This window comes from Ceratosolen solmsi, unplaced genomic scaffold, assembly GCF_000503995.2.
Source record: "Ceratosolen solmsi marchali unplaced genomic scaffold, CerSol_1.0 scaffold29, whole genome shotgun sequence".
Classification (NCBI taxonomy): domain Eukaryota; kingdom Metazoa; phylum Arthropoda; class Insecta; order Hymenoptera; family Agaonidae; genus Ceratosolen; species Ceratosolen solmsi.
The window spans coordinates 6831456-6851872 of record NW_011948417.1 but is presented as its reverse complement, the minus strand read 5'-3'; the positions used below and the strand labels follow the sequence as shown (position 1 = coordinate 6851872).

General features: G+C 25.4%; 1 protein-coding gene across 1 annotated transcript in view; it reads right to left on the bottom strand.

The window, feature by feature from the left end:
• LOC105360018 (uncharacterized) overlaps positions 1-12741 on the bottom strand; it is a 93347-nt gene extending 80606 nt beyond the window's left edge. Inside the window, exons 1-2 of the mRNA XM_011496790.1 lie at positions 10129-12741; positions 9577-10096 (exon numbers count right to left, since the gene is read on the bottom strand). Coding sequence (XP_011495092.1) covers positions 9577-10096; positions 10129-12741 — 3133 coding nt within the window. The remainder of the gene's footprint in view (positions 1-9576; positions 10097-10128) is intronic.
• Positions 12742-20417: the final 7676 nt, after the last annotated feature.

Here is a 20417-nt window from a genome sequence, read left to right as displayed (position 1 = left end):
GAAATTATAATATTTACTTTATGTTCTGTTCATAACTTGATAAAATTCTAAATTAGACACTAGTATAATAATTATTCATATACAATTGTTAATTATTTTCCATTCAATAAAACTTTTAATAAATTTAATTCAGCACAATTATTAGATTAAAAAAGACTTTTTATATTTTAAACGATGTATCTTTCAAAACACTATACACATTAATTAATGTTTGAAATGTTTTTAAATCTGTTTTTTTTTTACAAATATTTATTAAAAAATTTATTAAAAATAATTTGTTTAATATATTTTTGTAATATATATGTATGAATATTAATATAGAAAAATTCATATCTTATATTTAATTATATGTATTAGAATTAGTTTTTAAAAAGGATGAATTTCTTTTTTTGAATGAATGAATAATTTTTCAATTGCTAATAGATAGTTTATTTTGCAATATGTTTGTTTCATAAAATCTACTATAAAACATTTCAACTAAACTAATAAATACACTTTTCACACTTATTCACTATTAAATTTCATAGGAAGGGTATATTATTATTGTTTGTTAATTTTATTTAATAATCAATATGAACATATTCGAAAAAATATTCTTTAAAACAAATTTTAATATATATTGTATTCTATTTTCTATATTATGAAATAAATTTTAATATCATTTATTATTACCGAGTAAATTTTAAATTGATATTTTTTAAATAAAAGAAGGAAATATAAATTATAATATTAATATTATAATTTATAATTTATAATATTAATGTTATTTTGAACTGAAAATCTGCAAACCAAAGTCTCTTATATTTAATTTATAAAAGAAGTAAATCTTACAAGAGAAGAATTTAATTGAGTTTGTATTGAAATTTCATTTTCAGAAGTCTAAAATCACGAGGTTTAACAATTGACAATTGCTAATTCATCGAAGTTATATACTTCCTCGACAAATTATTGACAAATTGTCATAGAAAAAGTTAGTGAAAGAACGGGTGAAACAGAAAGAAGGAAATGAGGGCGGGAGAAATAAAGAGGGGAGTCGAATGCGAGGAGGAAGTCGATAGTTGCATACGCTAGTGAGGATGGGTGCGGTTCTGTGTATACAGTTTTCCTAACACTTTGTCACGTAATCGCTACTACTACGAAATCTGCAATCATTCGCGACTCATTCCTAAGATCCTTAAATATATTTAATTCTAAAAGGGCAAATATCTTATTAAAATTACAAAACCACTATTCAGATATTATGAAATTTATTATCCTTCAAATACTTTTGATCTCAAAAATACTCTTATCTTAAGTTGCTCGGTAGATTATTATTGTAACACATTCAAATGAATTAAAACATCTATAAATAAAATATAAACCTGATATTAGGAGATATGAGAGATCGCTTAAAATACAAAACGATGTTCAAAGGGGTAATTTCCAATATATATTAAGACAATTATGCTATCAGATTTGCGTTAGACTGAAAGAATTTTTAATCTGTTAGTTATTTCTTTTCTTAGTTTTAAATTTAATGATTATTCGAAATATTAAAGTTAATTAGAATAGACGTGCACATGCACATATTAATTTTCATTGCGTAAATAATTAAGATATTATTCTTACGTAAAATAATATAATTTGAAATCGTATAAATAATGAATATCGTTTGGAAAAACAATTTTCGTATTGTGTATATTTTGATTTATTAACTAGTATATATAAATAATAATTTTACAATTTGCAATTGTAACCGAAAGAAAATTAGACTATCAAGAGTGTAATTAAATTATGAAAATATTATAGTTGGAACTGTATTATTTTGAAACCATATTTATAAAATTCTAGTTATTAACATTTTATTTATAATGTTTACATACTTGGAATTTTTATTTATAACTTATAATGCAATATTATTATTTATTTAATCATATTTTTATTATTTTTACTTACATTTTCATATAAATGAAATTAGAAAAATATATTATAATTGACAAAAGAAATTATGTTAAGTTTATTAATATTCAAATATTAAAGTACTCCGAAGTACAAGCAAAATTAAATGAAATATTTAGAATATATTAAAGAATTAAAAAATTAATTAAATTCAATCTCATTAAAGTTAAAATTTATAAAATAATTCTATTAATTGAATTTAATTCTTTATATTAAGTAATTTTATAAATTATTCTAATTTGTAATTTGACCATAAATAATTCTTATTTAAAATATTACTCTTTCTTAGAAAATAATTGTTACTAATTTTTGTATAAATTTATTAAAATATTATATTTAAGTAACCGATTATTTTATGTATTAATAAATATAATATACTACGATAAGATAATAACTATGTAATAATTTTGTATTCATTGTTAAAATTAATTAAAAAATGTTACAAAATTAAATAAACGCCTATTCTAAACAAGATCTTTATTGATTACTATTACATAAGGTTATAACAATATAAATCTTAGGAAGTATCGAAATATAATAAAAAAAGTTAATATTTATTATTGCAATTTTCTGGATAAGGTAAAGATCGCTAAAGTATTAAATTAATAGAATTATTGAAACTAATCACTAAAGTTATATTAAAATAATTAATTTTTTATTATAAAAAAATTGTTGTCACAGTTTTTGCACACTAATTATATTCCAATATACTACATATACAAATTTTTAAGGAAATTATAATTCTTCTAATCAATTTATATTATTTTCAAAAGAATATATATTAATTTTGAATAAAAAATATAAATATGGTTGTTTCTAAAATTTTTATATATTAATAAAAATTAAAAAAAAAAGATTCTTTAGTTAATTAATTAAAAATAATACTATAAGGTTTCACTATTTATTTCAGAATTTGATGTTTAATTTATTTTAGTTTTGTTAGTCAAAGAATTGCTTATCAGTTATATATATATATATATATATATACATATATATATACATCATATTATATTATGATAATGAACTTGAAAATAAAAATTAATTCAATTTCTATTTGAGTTTTTAGTTGACCTTTTTAAAAATTTAAATTTAAATTCAGTTCAATGACTTAGTTTTCTCAAAGTGATTCTAATTGAAAATGTAAATATAATATAAATACCTTAATTTTAATTTTATTGAGTTTTTAGTTGATTTATTTTGGATTATTTAAATACAATAAGAATATTACTTTTAAAATACGTTTATTACTGAAAATTATATTCACATTGGAAATTTATTAGAGTAACTTTTTGGCAAATAAGATAATTCAAAATGTACGTTTTGAGACTAAAAAGGGTTAACAATTAAATATAAAATATACTATTTCCTATATAAATTTTACCATATATAGTTACTGTATATATGCTATTATTTTATATATTTATTTAGAACTACTTCCATATATTAACTATACTACAACTGTAATAAATTCATTTTAGTATATTAGAAAAATAATAGAATAACTTAACGAATACAAATTTATAAATCTATGAAGATTTACATAAAAATTTAACGTTTCAGTTATTTATGTTATGGATAGTAAATAATGTTATAATGATTATTATATTTAATTACATATTAATTTTTACAACTTTAGCATAAGCAATTAGACTAATTAATTTGATTATCATTAAATATTTCGATAAAAATATTTAACAGTTCAAACATGTTGCTTTTAATACCATCGTACTTATTATGCAGTATTTATGAAAATGAGCGTTAAGTGCTAAATATTTATACAATATTATACATAGTTTCATCAGAAAATATATAGAATATAATGTAATTATGCAAGATATTTCTTGTTAATCAACATATATGACTATTCAACATATATGATTAATTTCATTAATTGATAGCAACAATAAAAGTAAATTCATAATGTTCCTTAAACAAAACTATTTGGAATTTCATTAATAAATAATGTATTTGTCATTTCAGACAATAGTCGAAGAAATGAAGTTATGAAATATAATTGTAATTTGTTGATGAATATTATGTATTTTTATTTGATACATTTATTTTTATACTACGTTACGCATTCTTACCAATCACATGGTAAATGTGTTAATATTAATTTTTTTTAAGGTGAAAATAAGCAAGTATTATGTAGTAATTTATGTTAATTGTATTTATTTTTATATGTAATATTGGAGTTATAATGAAAAAGTCTTCAAGGTTAAGGGAAATAATTCTCATGCTGAGTAGCCGCACTTATTTGAAAAATATTGTTAATTACTTGGGATAAATCAGTTACAAGAAAAGGTAGTTTTGTTAGGCCGATATAGCATATAATAACGATTTATCATAACTTATAATAATGTGTAGATTTATACGAAGCCATGGTTTTTTAGATAATAATGCAAAAGCCTGTTATTACAATATACTTGCAAAAGTATGTAAAATGAAATTAATGTAGCTAGACATTGAGCATGTTAGTCACTTTATGTCCATTATATTCTCAGGGAAATATTCATGTAAATCATTATAAATTGTTGCTGCTAACAGAAGTAATAATAAGATTTTATATTAATATCGTAAGGTTTTATTAATTTTTTCGATACTACGCATATACTTGAAACACTGCTGCTGCGTAATAGTTGAAAACGAGGAGAGAAGCATTGAAAAATGTTATTTTTATTCGTATTTGTAGAAGAAAATATTTATGAAGTTTGTAGAATTCATAATCGTTGGGTAAACAGTGATAAGAGATGAGTGAGGCAATTACGGATCAAAGGGCTGTAAGTGGGTACACAAGAGGATTGAAAATTTTTCAAACGGCAATCAGCTTATTAGATTTTAGAAAAGAATAATGGAGAAAAGGGGGACACAAAGAATGACTCGTTATCAGCAGTCGTATAACCAATAAATTTTGGAATAGTATAAGGGAGCAAGGAAGTTATAGATTTTTGTACGGTCTGTTGATGAGCATTCATTTGATTATATCAATTGTATAATTAATGGAATAGAAGATAAAAGGGAGTCAAAAAGGACTGTACTAACGGATACATACTGCATCGATGGAGCGAAAGTTGCGCGCGCGCACATCGGCAATATAATAGCTGCAGTGCCGCAACTCTTATATTAATAGTCGACCTCCTATTTAATCTTTAGTTTTTAAGTAAATTTAGCTATAATGGAAAATAGATGCGTAGCTGCGGTTCATTGCCGTGGCAAGAGCGAGGCATTTTCGTCGAAGGAGCCGTGGCTCAAAAAATTGCGAATTGGTCGTGGTAGCAATTAACTCGTGCAAGGGGTCTAGAGCGGTGGTGTATCTGAGAGCAAGTGAGTGAGTGTGTGAGAAAAGGGGGCTGGTAGGGGGAGGAGAAGAGAGTGTACGCGCGCGCGTATGCGTGTGCATGTGAGCGTGATAATGAGGGGCGGGGAAGGGGGTAGAAGGCGAGGGGAGGGGTAGGATAAACGAGAAGGAATTGGAGGACGAGGTAGGTGATCGGGGAGGAGAAAGAGAGGACGGCCCCTAACGAGCTAGAGGGTGGACGGGCTAGATCGAGATGAAAGGAGCCTCACCCTCTTTTCCGAATTTTCGCTTCTTCTTGCCGGCCGTTCCATCCCCGGCTGAGCTCTTACTCGAAGCCTTATCCTTGTTCTTCCAGCGAATCAACATCTTCCGCAAGGGCTGGCTTGCTTCTGACAGGTTTCAGTGATGAGTCAAGTGGAGTTAGCAGGAGGACCGGGGGCGGACGCACTCTTGGAGCCGCGGGGGCGCGTTAACGTTTGCGTTAGCGGCAGCGACAGCGGTCGGTGGATCGGGAATTGGTGGGAGGGGTCGGGTTGTGGTGGAGCGATCCCGTTAACCGAGTCCTCCGAGGCAGACCCGGTCGTACTCGGAGCCGCAGCGAGGGAACGCGGCGCGTCCGCGGAGCAGCGGCATCCTCTCCGAGCCCCGACCTACGGCTGCTAGAACTGCCGCCGCCTCGGCTAGCGCGTGGTAGTTCTGCATAGGCGCATCGCGGCCGGCGCAGGCACCACCTCGGAAGGCGAGGCTCTTGGCTCGCGGTGGCCGTCTGTGAGCGCGAGCTGAAGGCCCGGGTAACCGTAGTCCGAGAAGCTCAAAGGGAGGACTCGGACTCGGGTGGTTGGCAAGACGGAGACGGCTGATTTGACCGCTGACGGTGTTAGCCGTGGCTGATGGCTGCGAATCGATCCTCCACTCTGCTTCTCTCTCTCTCTCTCTCTCTCTCTCTCTATATATATATATATATATATATATATATATATATTTCTCTGTCTCTATCTCTCTCTCTCTCTCTCTCTCTCTCTTTATCTATCTTCACTGCCTTTCTCGCTCTTTTACGCGACGTTAACGATGCGGGGCAAACCGGGGTCCGCACGACACCGGAACGGGCGGTCCGCGCCCCGTACGAACACGTCTGCGAGACTATCGAAAGCGAGAAAAGGAGAAAGGGACATAGGGAATGTCCAAGTTCAGAGGGCGCTGAACCATCCGACCCTACTGCGCAACCTCAAACTTCCCGTTTGTCGCCTCCGCGATTTCAGCTAGTATCCTTATCAATTTATCTTCTCCCCTTCTTTCGACCGTCGTTCAAAGTGCTTTCAACGTCGTCTCGACATTCGCTCGACGCTGCCTTGACGTTGCCTCGACGTCACCTCGACGTCACCTCGACGTTCTTTCGAAAGATTTTTGGGCACAAGCACCGTTTACAGCTTTTCACCTGTCATCAACCTTTTACTGTTACAGGCCTCTTAATCGGCTCGAACAAGCACTTTGATTTATAAATATAATCACGTACAATAATAATGATAAGCCATTATTTTTTAAATATTTTTATGTTATTACTATTACCTTAAATGCCATTTTTATTCTCAAATGTACTATTAGAGATCGACAATAGACTATATATAGTCAAGATTGAAGAAAGGTGAATATTTCATTTAAATTATTCGTAATAACCAATAACGAAAAGTTTTTCAGAACGATGAGTATATCTATCTTCTTATCGTTTAAACTACTTATTAAAAAAATCTAACCGTTTCGAAGTTTGAGATTCCAATCAGCTCTGAATATTAAATTTTAAATAATGTAACTTTTTTTTTTTATTTCATCGCCTTATTTAATAATGTATTTTAAACGTTTTATTGAACAATTCAATGACGAATGATGTGTTTTTAGTAAATTTTATACTTTTTAATGCATTATGGAAACCTCTTAAGGACCCAAATTTATTGGAACATTATACTTGACATCAAACTTATACTTGAGATGTAAGAAATTCTAGTAATGAAATTCGTTTAAAACAATATTTATTTGTTTAATTGGTGTAACAAAGTAATTGATGAATTATTCCAGCTGAAAGTAACTCCATAAAACTTTAATAAAATAAAAACTCCATAAAATTTTAATAATTAATATAGAAATTGTTTTAAAAAAAATAAAATTATTCTATGCTATTCTAGTAGAATTTTTATTCGGTGAAGTCTCTATCTAACATGATAATATTTTATTTTTTCAAAATATAAACAAAATTTTACATTAATAATTACAAAAATCATTAAATATATGAATAATAATTTAATATTTTAATTTAAATAGACGATATAATTTTATAAATAAGTTCTTAGAGGGTTGCGCATTTTATGTATTGAAATAAAATCGTTAATCATTTCATGTTTAGTAATTAATTCTAGGATATTCTAGGATATTAATTCTATATGAATATTACTGAATAATCGATTTGTTAACTTACTATGTATTATATATCAAAGGCCTTCTTATGATTTTGAAATGAGTAATTTCATTGTATGACTCTTGGATAAAATGTGTCATGTTAGTTTTTTATTTATAATTTTGCATAATTCCAATTCCTTATCAACACTTTTTAGTAATATTCTACACATTAAGTTATTGTGTTTATTAGTATAATTTTACGAATATATTAAAGTAGAATAGCTGTAGTTTACTTAAACATAAAAATTAAAAAATTACGTAATAATTAAAACATTTTTTTCTAAAAGGCTTATTTAACATGAATTTTAAGTAATTTAATATACAAAATTTCTTCAAATTAAATATAATTATTAAGTACCCAGTAATAGAATAATAAAAAATGAATTGGGCACATACTATTGTTAAACTACACGTTGGGCATCCTTTTAAAATAACTACACAATAAATTATTTAATAGAAAAAATAAACATATCTTCTGAATATATGAAAAATATTCAACAAACAATTATAAGATCGAATTGTCTTTTGTGTTTGCACACATATAATAAAAATGATTTTGAGAAATCTATTTTAAACGATTTGCTAAAATCAAACCTAGTGAAATTTAATATAATTTTTGCATATAAATTCAACTGTTAATGAAATTTACGTTCATCCTACACTGTTCAGATCAAATAGCAATCAAAATAATGAATTACGAAAGTAAATATAGTTGAAGATTAAATCAAACAACAAGATTGTTTTAAGTTTCGAGACTGTTTTAATTGAAAAGAAAATTAAAAGAGAAAAATAATGAATTTTGTTAGTTAAAAATGGTTAAACGAGATGATGCTCAAATTTACACTTTAGTCGTAATAACAAAAATAAATAAATTCTACTTTGAGTTATTCCTACATCCTCTACGTTTACATAATTTGAATAATTATGATGTGTTTGTTAAACTTAAGAAATGACTGAACGAAGATTTTTTTATGGTAATGAAGGTATAACAAATATAACTGTAAATGGTTATTTTAGATTTGAGATATGTTTTTCAAAATTCTGTAATAAATATATAAAAGAACTTTTGCAATTAAAAAAAATATAACATATATAACATATATAACATATTTGTATTTATATAATTGTTATATTTTTTTTATGTCTTAATTTATATTTATTTATTCATAAAGATTTCTTCACATTTTTTCGTTTATACATATCTTTTATCTCTCGTTCATCTGACATATTGATATAAAGAAAAATAAAAATTTTTTTTATCAATTTTAAATTTATTTAGAGCTTTGAATTTTTAGACATACTACCGTTTATAAATTTATACACGAATTGATTTGTAATTTCTAATAAAAAAAATTTGTTCATTTATTTAATAAGATTTAATTATATTATTCATTGAAATACTACATTTGCCGATTTTTAAAAATTTTAAAAATATTTATAAATATATTATATAATTACATGATTTGTTATGAGAATTGAAAAAATATAATCTTACTCTTTATTTAGAATTTATTCATAATTAAAAAAAAAAAAAAACAAATATTTAAAGTATTGAAAATTTTTAATTATTAATATGACCTTATAAATATAAATATATTATTTCTTAAATGAAATTTTCATTTTTTTTTTTTTTTTTTTTTTTAATGCACAATACTCGTTGTAAAAATTATCGATGCATATTCATTTTATTTCATATTAAATAAATCCGTTGAAAATAAATTAATCAAATACATTAACTTTTATTGATTAAACAACGAGGAATATTGTAATAGTTATAAAATTGGTAATTATTTATAGATTAAAAATCTTAAAATCAGGCAACATATTAAAATATATCATCGTCAATATTATAATTAATTTACAAAATATTTGTAAAATGTAATAAGCCTTACCATTTTGACGCTGTTGAAGGATTCTTTGTACTTCGCCTGCTTCACTTCCACTTTCACTTTCACTGAAAGTTGGTAGAAACTTATGATCAGTATCATCATCGTTAATAGAATGACGTGGCAACCTATTCTGAATAACTTGATATTTAGAATTCCGCTGTTGTCCTTTAGGAATAGAGTATCTTTTCATAGGTAGCCATGAACTTGGAGATGACGAATGATTTGGAGGAGCTGGCAGAGGCCTGTTGGCATCATATTCATCATATTTTGCCAATTCTTGTTTATCACATGGTAATACATTCGTACACGGAGTATCATAATGACTGGATGGTTCAATTTTTTTCTTTCGCGTAGGAGGTTCCGGCGCAGGCCCATGCTTTGTTGGCCATTGGCCGGGTCCAATTTTAGTTACATTATTTTGATTTGAAAAACTTACACGCTTTGGTCCCATATTTCCATAATCAGCAATAATCATGTTACCGTTGTTATTTGCTTGAGAAACACGCCTGTAAATTGGAAAAGGTAGTTGCGGCCATAGAGATCAAATGGTAATGCTTGTTGTGCATTGGAATTAATAGCACAATTTGCCTGTAATGAAGAATTATTTCTAGGACATGGTTGTGGTCTGACTACCAGTATCGGTTGTCTTTGTTCTTTTTGATACATACATTGTCGTTCAAAATTCTCTATTTGAGTTTGTCTTTCAGCTTCTGGTAGCGATCCATATTCAACTCGCCCATTGCAATATATTTGCTGACTTTGAAATAACATTTTTCTATTATATTCTTGATTTATCATGGATCGTTCTCTATTAATTCCTTGTATTTGTTTCCAATAAGCATATTCCTTTACTTCTAGACTATTCATTCCAATTACTGATTTTCTTTGAGCATCAATGGCTTTTTGATGCCAGTAATAAGCTTCAAGATGTTGCATCATTTTCTTCTTTTGGGGCGACAACGATTGCTGACCACTATTAATGCTAAAGTCTGTTTTCTTTTTCGATTCTGGTGGCACTTGACGATTTGTTTCTAAAGTATTTCGTTTCTTTTGCGAATCAATTTTTGTTTGTTCATTCGAAAACTGTGTTTCATTATAAGAGTCACTAGAATGTATTTGTGCAGAAATATCGTTTTTACATGATTGGTTTATATTTGAATAGTTTATTTGATCTGTATTTGAAAGGGAAGGTGATGGCGTTGAACTAGGACTATTGTAAATATAAATTGGTTCAGGACGTCGTTGATTATTTTTGCCCGGACTTGAAGGCTGTTGTCTTTTAACAATTCGCAAAGTATCTGGAGAGTTGTGAGTATTTGATGAGATTGCTAAAGCATTATCTGTACAATTTTTTTTTTTTGCATTATCATTCACGGATGATACTGAATGATTTAAGTCAGATTGATACGATGAAGATTGAGCACTGTACATTGAAGTATCATCTCTTTGTGGTGACGCAATCAAAACTTGGTCATTTGGTTGAGACTCTTTAGTATGACAACTTTTTTTATCAGTAATTTGTGTCTGCGAAGTAGCTAATTTTGTATCTTGACAATTATCTTGTTGTAATTTATTTTTAGTTAAAACATTTTCATTCGAATTAGGCAAATTCGATAAGGTATTATTATGCATAGATTGTTCCTGTTTTTTTTTTGTTAGCGACAATTTATTTTTATTCTGATGTACTTTTTGCTCCAATTGTTGATCATAGTTTTTTAAATCCAATAAATTTTGTTCCTCTGTGCCTTTTTTATCCAATTGGTTACAAGTCTTTGTAACATATGCTGTGATATCTTTTTTTATTTCAGAGGTAATACCATCATACACAAATCCTGATTTCTCAGACTGATAAAGATCTTGTGATTTTTGTTCATTTTTTTCTTGAGTTTTAGTAAATTGATTAATTTGAGATAATTTATCACATGCAAAGTCTAATTCATTTATTTCAACTTTTATACTTTGGGGTATTTCTTGAACACGTAGATCTGTTAGACTATCAGTCGATGAAGTTTGATTACTTGCGTGAGGTGAATTTAATAAATAATATTCGCCACTTTTAGAACTTGTCGGGGATAGCTCACTTTTTTGACTTGAATTTGCTGTATACGACGAATCAGCATAATCTCCTGATTTTAAGCTTGCACTAGAAGAACAACGTAAATTTGCTTCTGACGATTGAAAATTTAATGGACGATGAAAATTATTTATAGTATTTGATATTTCCGTATTGCATTCTATATCCTCTTTCTCCATAAGTTTATTAGATGCGTCTCTATTAAGATCTTGTGCATTTTGTGAATTTTCTTTTTGTATTTCAATTACAACTGTTTGAGTATTGGATGGTTTATTATTAGGCGATATATTACAATAATCACTAGTTGTCATTATTTTTTGAGGAATGGCTGGTAATGGCCTATCAATGGGGTGAATAGCTCTTGGTCGAATTAAAAATCGTTCGTTAGGAGGTGCCGAAACTCTACCAGACGCTCCACAATTTCGTCTGAATGGCGAGATCATTGATTCTTGAAAACTATATTTTCTTTTTAAAACACATTGTTTAATAGATTCATCTGTTTGTGATTTACGTTGTTTCAAATTTCGCATATCTGGTGAAGCACTTATAATATTTCCATCGACAATCCATTTATTTTCTTGTCCACGAACGTCAATACTTAATGAGTTATAAGGAACATCTAGAAAGCCATTTGGAGCAGTATGTTTCTGTTGATGTAATGGTTTTGTTCTGACATTCTCTGATATTAAAAAGTGATCAGGTGTAGTAGTACTCATATTTCCTGGGGTCGGAAACAGATCGTGTTTTATTTCATTTAATCGCTCTTCTATTATACTACCACTTAAACTTGGATTCAACTTAACGTGCGTTTTTCCATCGTTATTTAAATACAAAGGATCTGAACATCTATTAAGTCGACCGTTTTGTTGATAATGAGTATAATATCTATCATTATGTTTCTTACGTTCACCTAATTCAACTTTTTCCAAATTTTCTTTCTGATTGTCTTTAGTAAATATTGCTGGGATAAAACGCCGTAAAGATTTTTCTTTCTTTTTTCTTTTTTTGTCAGATTCTACAGATTCTGCTGATACCTTAGATGTTTTTTTAAAAGATATTGACGAAGATGCTTCTTTCGATAAAAATTTTTCCATTTTCATGAATAAATTTAAGAATTAATTAGAATTATCTAATTGTTTATGTTAATTCAGTTACAGAACAATCCACTATATTTATCTAATTGTGGTTCATTTTTCAGTTGTTTATATGATCAGCTAAGTGAATCGGAACGTGTGACTTTATTCCATTTTTAAAAATTAACATCCAACATAGTCTGTAAAATAAAAAATATTCTCTTTATTATCTATTTAGATATTTCTATTTAGATATTTTAAAGTTTTTTGAATCTCAAATTATACATTCTTTTATGCAAAAAAGTACTTTTGCAGTGAATAATTTGAAACAGAATACGACTTCAAAATTTTATTATAATAGATCTATATATTATTTTTGTTTGAACAAAAATATAAAAATATTATAAACGTATAAAATTATTATAGATAAAGCTATTCATATTTTATAAAAGAATGAATTCTGCAATCATATTATGAAGTTGTAACAACTTAAAAATTATATTTGATAAATTTATATACCATTACTAAATAATTAACAGATTAATAATTTTTAAAAATTTGCGTAAATTTTAAATAATTATTTAATAATTAATTGATTATGATTTATTTTAATTTTTGAATATTTAACTTCAAAATAATTTATTTAAAATATTTTATTTTTATTATATTATATTTATATTTTATTATATTATATTTATATTTTATTTTATTATTATATTATATTTATATTTTATTATATTATATTTATATTTTATTATATTATATTTATATTTTATTATATTATATTTATATTTTATTATATTATATTTATATTTTATTATAATAACTGTTTACTCTTAGATACATAAGAATTACTTTTTTTTAATATACGGGAAAATATTTTTAAACACAGTGAGTTAAGTACATTATTTTAAATTATTGAAAATAATTATTAACCATACAACTTAAACGTAGTATGCTAACGATTATATACACTGAATATTATAAACGCCTATAGAAAAATAATGCTTTACACTATGATAGTATGTGAAAATTTTTAAGAATGTTACTATTATATGTTTAATATACTTATCAAAGTTTATTACGAATTTTAAGTTGATTATAAAATTACAATATATTTGTTGCATTTGCTATCTTAAAATATGTATTATAAAAAATGTTTATTCGATTTAAAGATACAATAAATATGGTTGAAAGATATATATTTCGTTTATATAATAACTGCAATCTTGTAAAATATTTTGAAAATAAATTTCAATAGCGAGCGCATTGAATAGAATTATATTATTATTTTAATAGTAGTAGAAAAATATGTATTATCATTTACGATATTCTTCAATATAAAAAAAATTAATGATTTTAATTATAATTTATTTCCATATTAATACGATTTTAATGAAAATAATTTATTGGAAAATGAATACTAAATATTTAAATATTATATTACTAGGAGTATATTATTAAGAGAATTGGCATAAGTTTTTTAATTACAATGAATAGCTAATCATACTATGATCTTTTTTTTTATTCCAATTTCTTTATCCAATTTAATTTGAAATATTCTTACATACTTACAATGAAATACGAATTATATCAAGGAATTGCAGTAGAAAAAATATGATGTAATTACTATGTATGCCTTGTATACCGAATATGGAAGAATTCTAAATTAATATAAGTTGTGCAATTCCATTTAAACGCAAAATTGTTAATGTGAAGTTAAGATAGAACATTTTTACTTATTATATATATAAATAAGTATATATATAAGTAAAAATTACAAGTATAAGTATATATATATATTACATTATTATTAATATTATTATTATTTTTAGTAGAAGGATAATTTAATTCATAGTTTATTTTCTTTAATTAATATAAGATTAATATAATTATAATCAATTGATTCTAATTATATTAAATTATAATTATAGATCTAAAAAATGTTCCTGAACTAAAAGTTTCAATTATTATTATAAAGAGGTAAAATTTGAAATAATCTTATTTATTGTTTACAATATTTGAGACTACATATGTTAAATAATTTTTAAAAATATAGTGGTAGTAAGATATAATTTTAAGACCATTCACTAATAGAATGTTTGGCTGATAAATGATGTATTTAAAAAGTGTAAACTTTAATAGTGCAAAAACCGAATTGTTGTAAATTTATACGATTCGCTTGTATTGATTTCTTGTATTGTTTCGATTACATCAATGAATGATATTTAATATGTGATGATTAACACAGTCAAAAATAATGTCGATTATAGTTTTCGATATTTTTATATTTTTAATTGTGGCTATTGATATGAATATATTTTAAAAAATGTTACAATTTTTATTCTTTATAATATTACTGTAGTAATTTTGATTTTAAATCTTAATTTATTTACCTTATATTTACAAATTGCTCTTTCTTAAAAAATGATTCTAATCAAATGATGAAAATAAAATAAAAGATTAAGTTTTAAAGTATTTAAAAAATACTAACCTCTTGATCAAAATAATTTTCAAAAATGTAAGGTTATGTATCTTTAAAAGGATTATTTTTAAATTATATGAAAATGTTGAGTATATATATTTAAAGAAAATCTAAGAAAAATGTTCTGATAATCTTAGAAAATAATTTATTAAATCTCATTAAACTTATCGTGATGGACTTTATAAAATTCGAAATGTATGACTAGAAATAGTTATTCGTGCATTTTTTAAATTTTTATTATATATCCCATTAAATTCCGTAATAACGACAAATAAATATTAATTGTAAAATCGATATTACATTTTTAAATATCAATCATTATTTAAACTAATTATAATATATTATTCGTATCTGATTTAATTAAAATTATAAAATAAGTACTATTTATTAAAAAGTTAAAAATATAAATTCATCACAAAATGTATTTTCTGATTGTTTATAGAAATAAATAAATAACAAAGTTATTAATATTATCTTTACGGAGTCTTTAGTATTCAGAAATATCTACATATATATTGTCTTGAATTTCTCTTGAAGTAATTTATGATGTTAATATCGAAATAATTCTTTAGTTACTTAAATTTTCTCAACAAACACGTGAATAAGCTAAATAAGAGAGGTCTAACAAAAATAATAAAAACTTTTAAATTTTATAATAGATATAATTATTTTCTTAATGATCGTATGTAAAAATTTGTCTAATCTTATAAAAGGTGTTATAAAGATGCGAACATTCGCAAGTTCAATGAAGGATACCTTGTATTCTCAATGTGTCTCTGCTGGTTTTGGCAGCATATTCGGCTTATATAGCGCAGTCCTCCTACCTGATATATTTCTTCCTACGTCCCTCTTTGTTGTGCCGCTTTCTGCAGCAGACCTGTGCGCTGCACTCAATAGCAATGTAGATTCAGTAACGACAATAACAATCTTATGGATCATTGGCCGCTACGCGATGCAGCTGTTCCTAGCAAACGAGCCGTCTTCTCTGGACTATGTAAGATATCAAAGAATATAACAGCAGAACGTGTCTGCGCAAAGAATCAAACTGCTAGATCGAACAACTAAAAATTAACACCAAAGAATTATAAAGTGGATTTGATTTCAAATATTAAGAATGTCATTGTAAAAGCCGATCCTGGAAGCTAGATACATCCGAGGTACAATATAAACAAAGCTGTTATTCATCCAAATCAAATTGTCTTGAAATCGTACGCGTCCTCCTCACGAGAGCATATTGGAGTACGATTTTTCGGATGTGGTCCACGACTTGATGCTTCCATGGGATAGATGTACTAACTGAAATCGAATCACAGTCTCTTGCACTATTTCACTATTTCACTTTGTTACTGTGTTATTTTTCGTGGTGCATTTTCGCGGCGTCGTTAATACACTGAAAGTAAGAAAAGATAATATGTAGAAGTGACGCGCGCGCTCGCGCGACTGAGTGAGAGAATCGCTCCATTCTTTCGTTTTGGTGCACTTGGATATGTACCGCGGCGCTGGTGCAACAAGTGATTCTACTTGATCCATCGATCCTAAACGTTCCAGCTTCCACCACAAGAGTGAGGTAGCGCCACTAATCGACTGACGACCCATGGCGTGTCAAAACCGTTAACGTTCGATACCTGATGCAAAGTACTACCTCATTATTATAATTAATGATTATATTTTTTAATGAGCTAATAAAATTAGACTCGAAAATTTGTTTCTCTTTTATATGCAAAATTTGTCTTAAAGCTATTCTGATTCTATTGAATTTGAATCACATCTGAAATTATACAAATGCATTTTTATTTTAATAGTTTTTTTTTTAATTTACTAGCAATATACATTTGTTTTAAAGCTATTTTTGTACGTTTTTTTTTTTCAAATCTTAAAATCATTAATGAAAATCGACATATTTTGTCAATTAATGAATTTTTTCTATTTTCTACATTCATTCATAGTAACTAAAATTTCTATTACTTGTATTACGTTTAAATATATTATATGAAAATATATATGAAATGCTTATGCAAGATTAATTTTTATAGTAAAATTCACAATGTACAGTATCAAAATAATTAATGGCTTTTTAAAAATATATACATCATTGAATAATTAAAATTTTTTCCTATGTAATTTAGATTGCGATTAATGTTTAAAATAATATTGCTTATTGATATTTTTATACTTTCCAATCACTGTTTTTAAACTGTAACAGTATTCTTTGAGTTAATTTGATATTAATAATATATTTATATCATATGTATCATAGAGGTCTTTTTCTTATTATTTATTCATTTCATAACTTTAATAATTAAAAAATTTTTTCATAAGAATGAATTAGTATAACAATAAATCCAGAAGCGTTTTTAAGGTACTTTTTCGAAATTTTGTATAAAAACAGTGTTATTTGAATGTTATAAATTAAATTAATATGTCATAAGTCACTTTAAAAACAACATTCTCTATATTATATCGTAAATATTTGTAAAATATACAAATTAGCGATAATTCTAACATTGTTGATGTTCATGAAATAAATATAATTCAAATGTATTTTCCAAAGTTTATCAGAAAATATGTACCCCTTCTTTTTATATATGCATGCTGCTCATTTATCATAAATAAATTCTGTTATAAATTAAAAAAATGTTTTTTTACATCTCAAGTCATGATTTATGCAATTATTATTTAGTATTAATCTTTTTTTGTGTAGATACGAAATCGTGCAATTCATTTATTAAAAATACATAAAAATTATTTGTACCTAAAATGTATAATGATATTTCAATCGATATCCTTGTGATAAAATAGAGAATTATTCTAGGTACATATCTTAAAGTTTATAATACAAATCAGGATTAAATATAACAAAATAACGACAATTTAAAAGTAAGAATTTAGTTAAATATTTAAATGATTTAATTGCTGCTCTACGTAATATATTGTTGGTTAATATTTTGATATTTTTATCTATAAACGCATTTTCAAAAAATAGATTCAGTTGTAAGAATATAAATAAAATTTATTTACATTTTTTACGTTTCATAAGAATTTTTATATGTAAAATATTACTTTTAGTTTCATCCAATTAGTTTCGATTTGACTAAAAAATAAATTTGCTCAATTAAAATAAAATTAACGGTATAATTCATATTACATTTGTACCTTTATACGTTTTTATAAAAATTAAAAACTTGATAAGTAAATATTGATATACTTCATTTTCATAAAATTTCAATTTAAATTTCAATAAAAATATATATTAAAAAATTTTGAAATATATTAACACTGAAATTATAAAACATTAATATATATAAAACGCATGTGGGTGTGTATGAAATTTGTTAATAAGTATATTATTATAAACAAATTTTACTTTTGTGCAAAATAATATTGATTAATTAATTGAAGTTCGAATGTGTATTTTTTACCATATATTATCTTTGAAATCTATTGATCTCCACAGATATAACCCATAAATTAAAATAATTTATTTATATACCGACTACATTTATTAATCATTTATTGATACAAGTTATAGATTTCTATAGGTAATTCATATTTATGTTTACAAATGCATTTTTAAATTTCATAACAATATTTTAGATTTTACTAATCGATAGTCCACTGTTCCAAATTACACAAAATATTATTTTTGAAAAATTATAAAAAAAATAAAGCAATATTATATACTTTATTGTAATATAGTTTTTTAGTACATAGTTATGTAAAAAAAAATTTAGAATTAATATAGCTCCAATAATATAACTGATGTCTTGATGATTAATATATATTTACAGAAAACTTATATATATATACATAAAACTTATTTATAATATAAAGCCCATTTCAGTTACAATTAAATAATATTTTTATTTTCAAAAATTTGTATATGAAATCAAATTATTTTTTTATGAAAATGATCACAATTTTGAAAAATATGTTGTTATTATAGTATAATATTTATTCCTTATTATTATTTTAATTATTTATCATTAACACTTAGATATGCATATATATTACAGATATTTAGAAGATCGAATATGTAATTAAAAACTTTTTTAATATAATCATAAAAACAAATTAATATTTTTTTTTTAAATTATTCTATATATACTTTGTTTTAATTGAAATTGTTATTATTTAACTTCAAAATGTACATTACATACTTATAAATATTCTTACATATAAATTTATTATTCTATTTTAATGCATATTTGTCAAATATATATTTTCACTACGCCAATTGGAATTTGTTAAAAATTTATGTATAACACCTAATCGTTATATTATATTTATATTATCATAAAAATAATTTTAATAATAAAATAATGCAAACTTAAGACTATTTATGGTTCTTATAAAACTCAGATATTTTTATCACAACCATAATCTTAATATGGTTAATTAATTAGCTAATATGGTTAATTAACTAGCCTACATAATTTAGCTTAATTTAAAATATAAGCATATTACAAATTATTATAACTATTATTATACACAAGATTTTGTGGAATTTGAAATTAAAATTATTTAAGTATGCCACAAAATTTATTCTAAAGATTTTAAAATTAAAACTAATGAAAATATAAATTTGCTAACATATTACAATTTCGAACAATTGCTATTCTTTAAAAAATGTCAATTTAACATAATTTATTGAATTTAATACTTTTTATAATATTATGAATATCATAACTAGAGAGTAGTCAATGCATCACTGATTATAAAGTTTGGGCTGAACTTCTCCTTGCATTGCACGTCCTCTAGTTGTTAAATATGGAAACATAAAATTGAGATTTTTTTTCTGAAAGATACTTAAAGGCAAAATTCTGACAAATATGACATATTTATTTTCAAATATATAGCTTTTACCATTTGTAATTTTTCTTTTCAATTTGATGTCATTAAATATTGATATTTATTTGAATTAATATTCAAAAAAAAATTTTTTTATAGAATCGCAATATTTTTTATTGTTTACTTTTTTATAGATGTGAGATGAAATGAACCTCTTTATTGAGAATATTAAAGTGTAAAATTGTTTTAAAATCGGTCCATATAAAATGTACTAAATTCTAGGATCGTTGTAAGATAATAAATTATTATTTAATATTAGAGAAGTAATTGTAAAAAAAAAAAAAAAATGAATAAGACAAATTAAGTAAGAAAGGTCTATAAATATATACAGTAACAATTATTAAAATTGAATTTTTAAGAAATT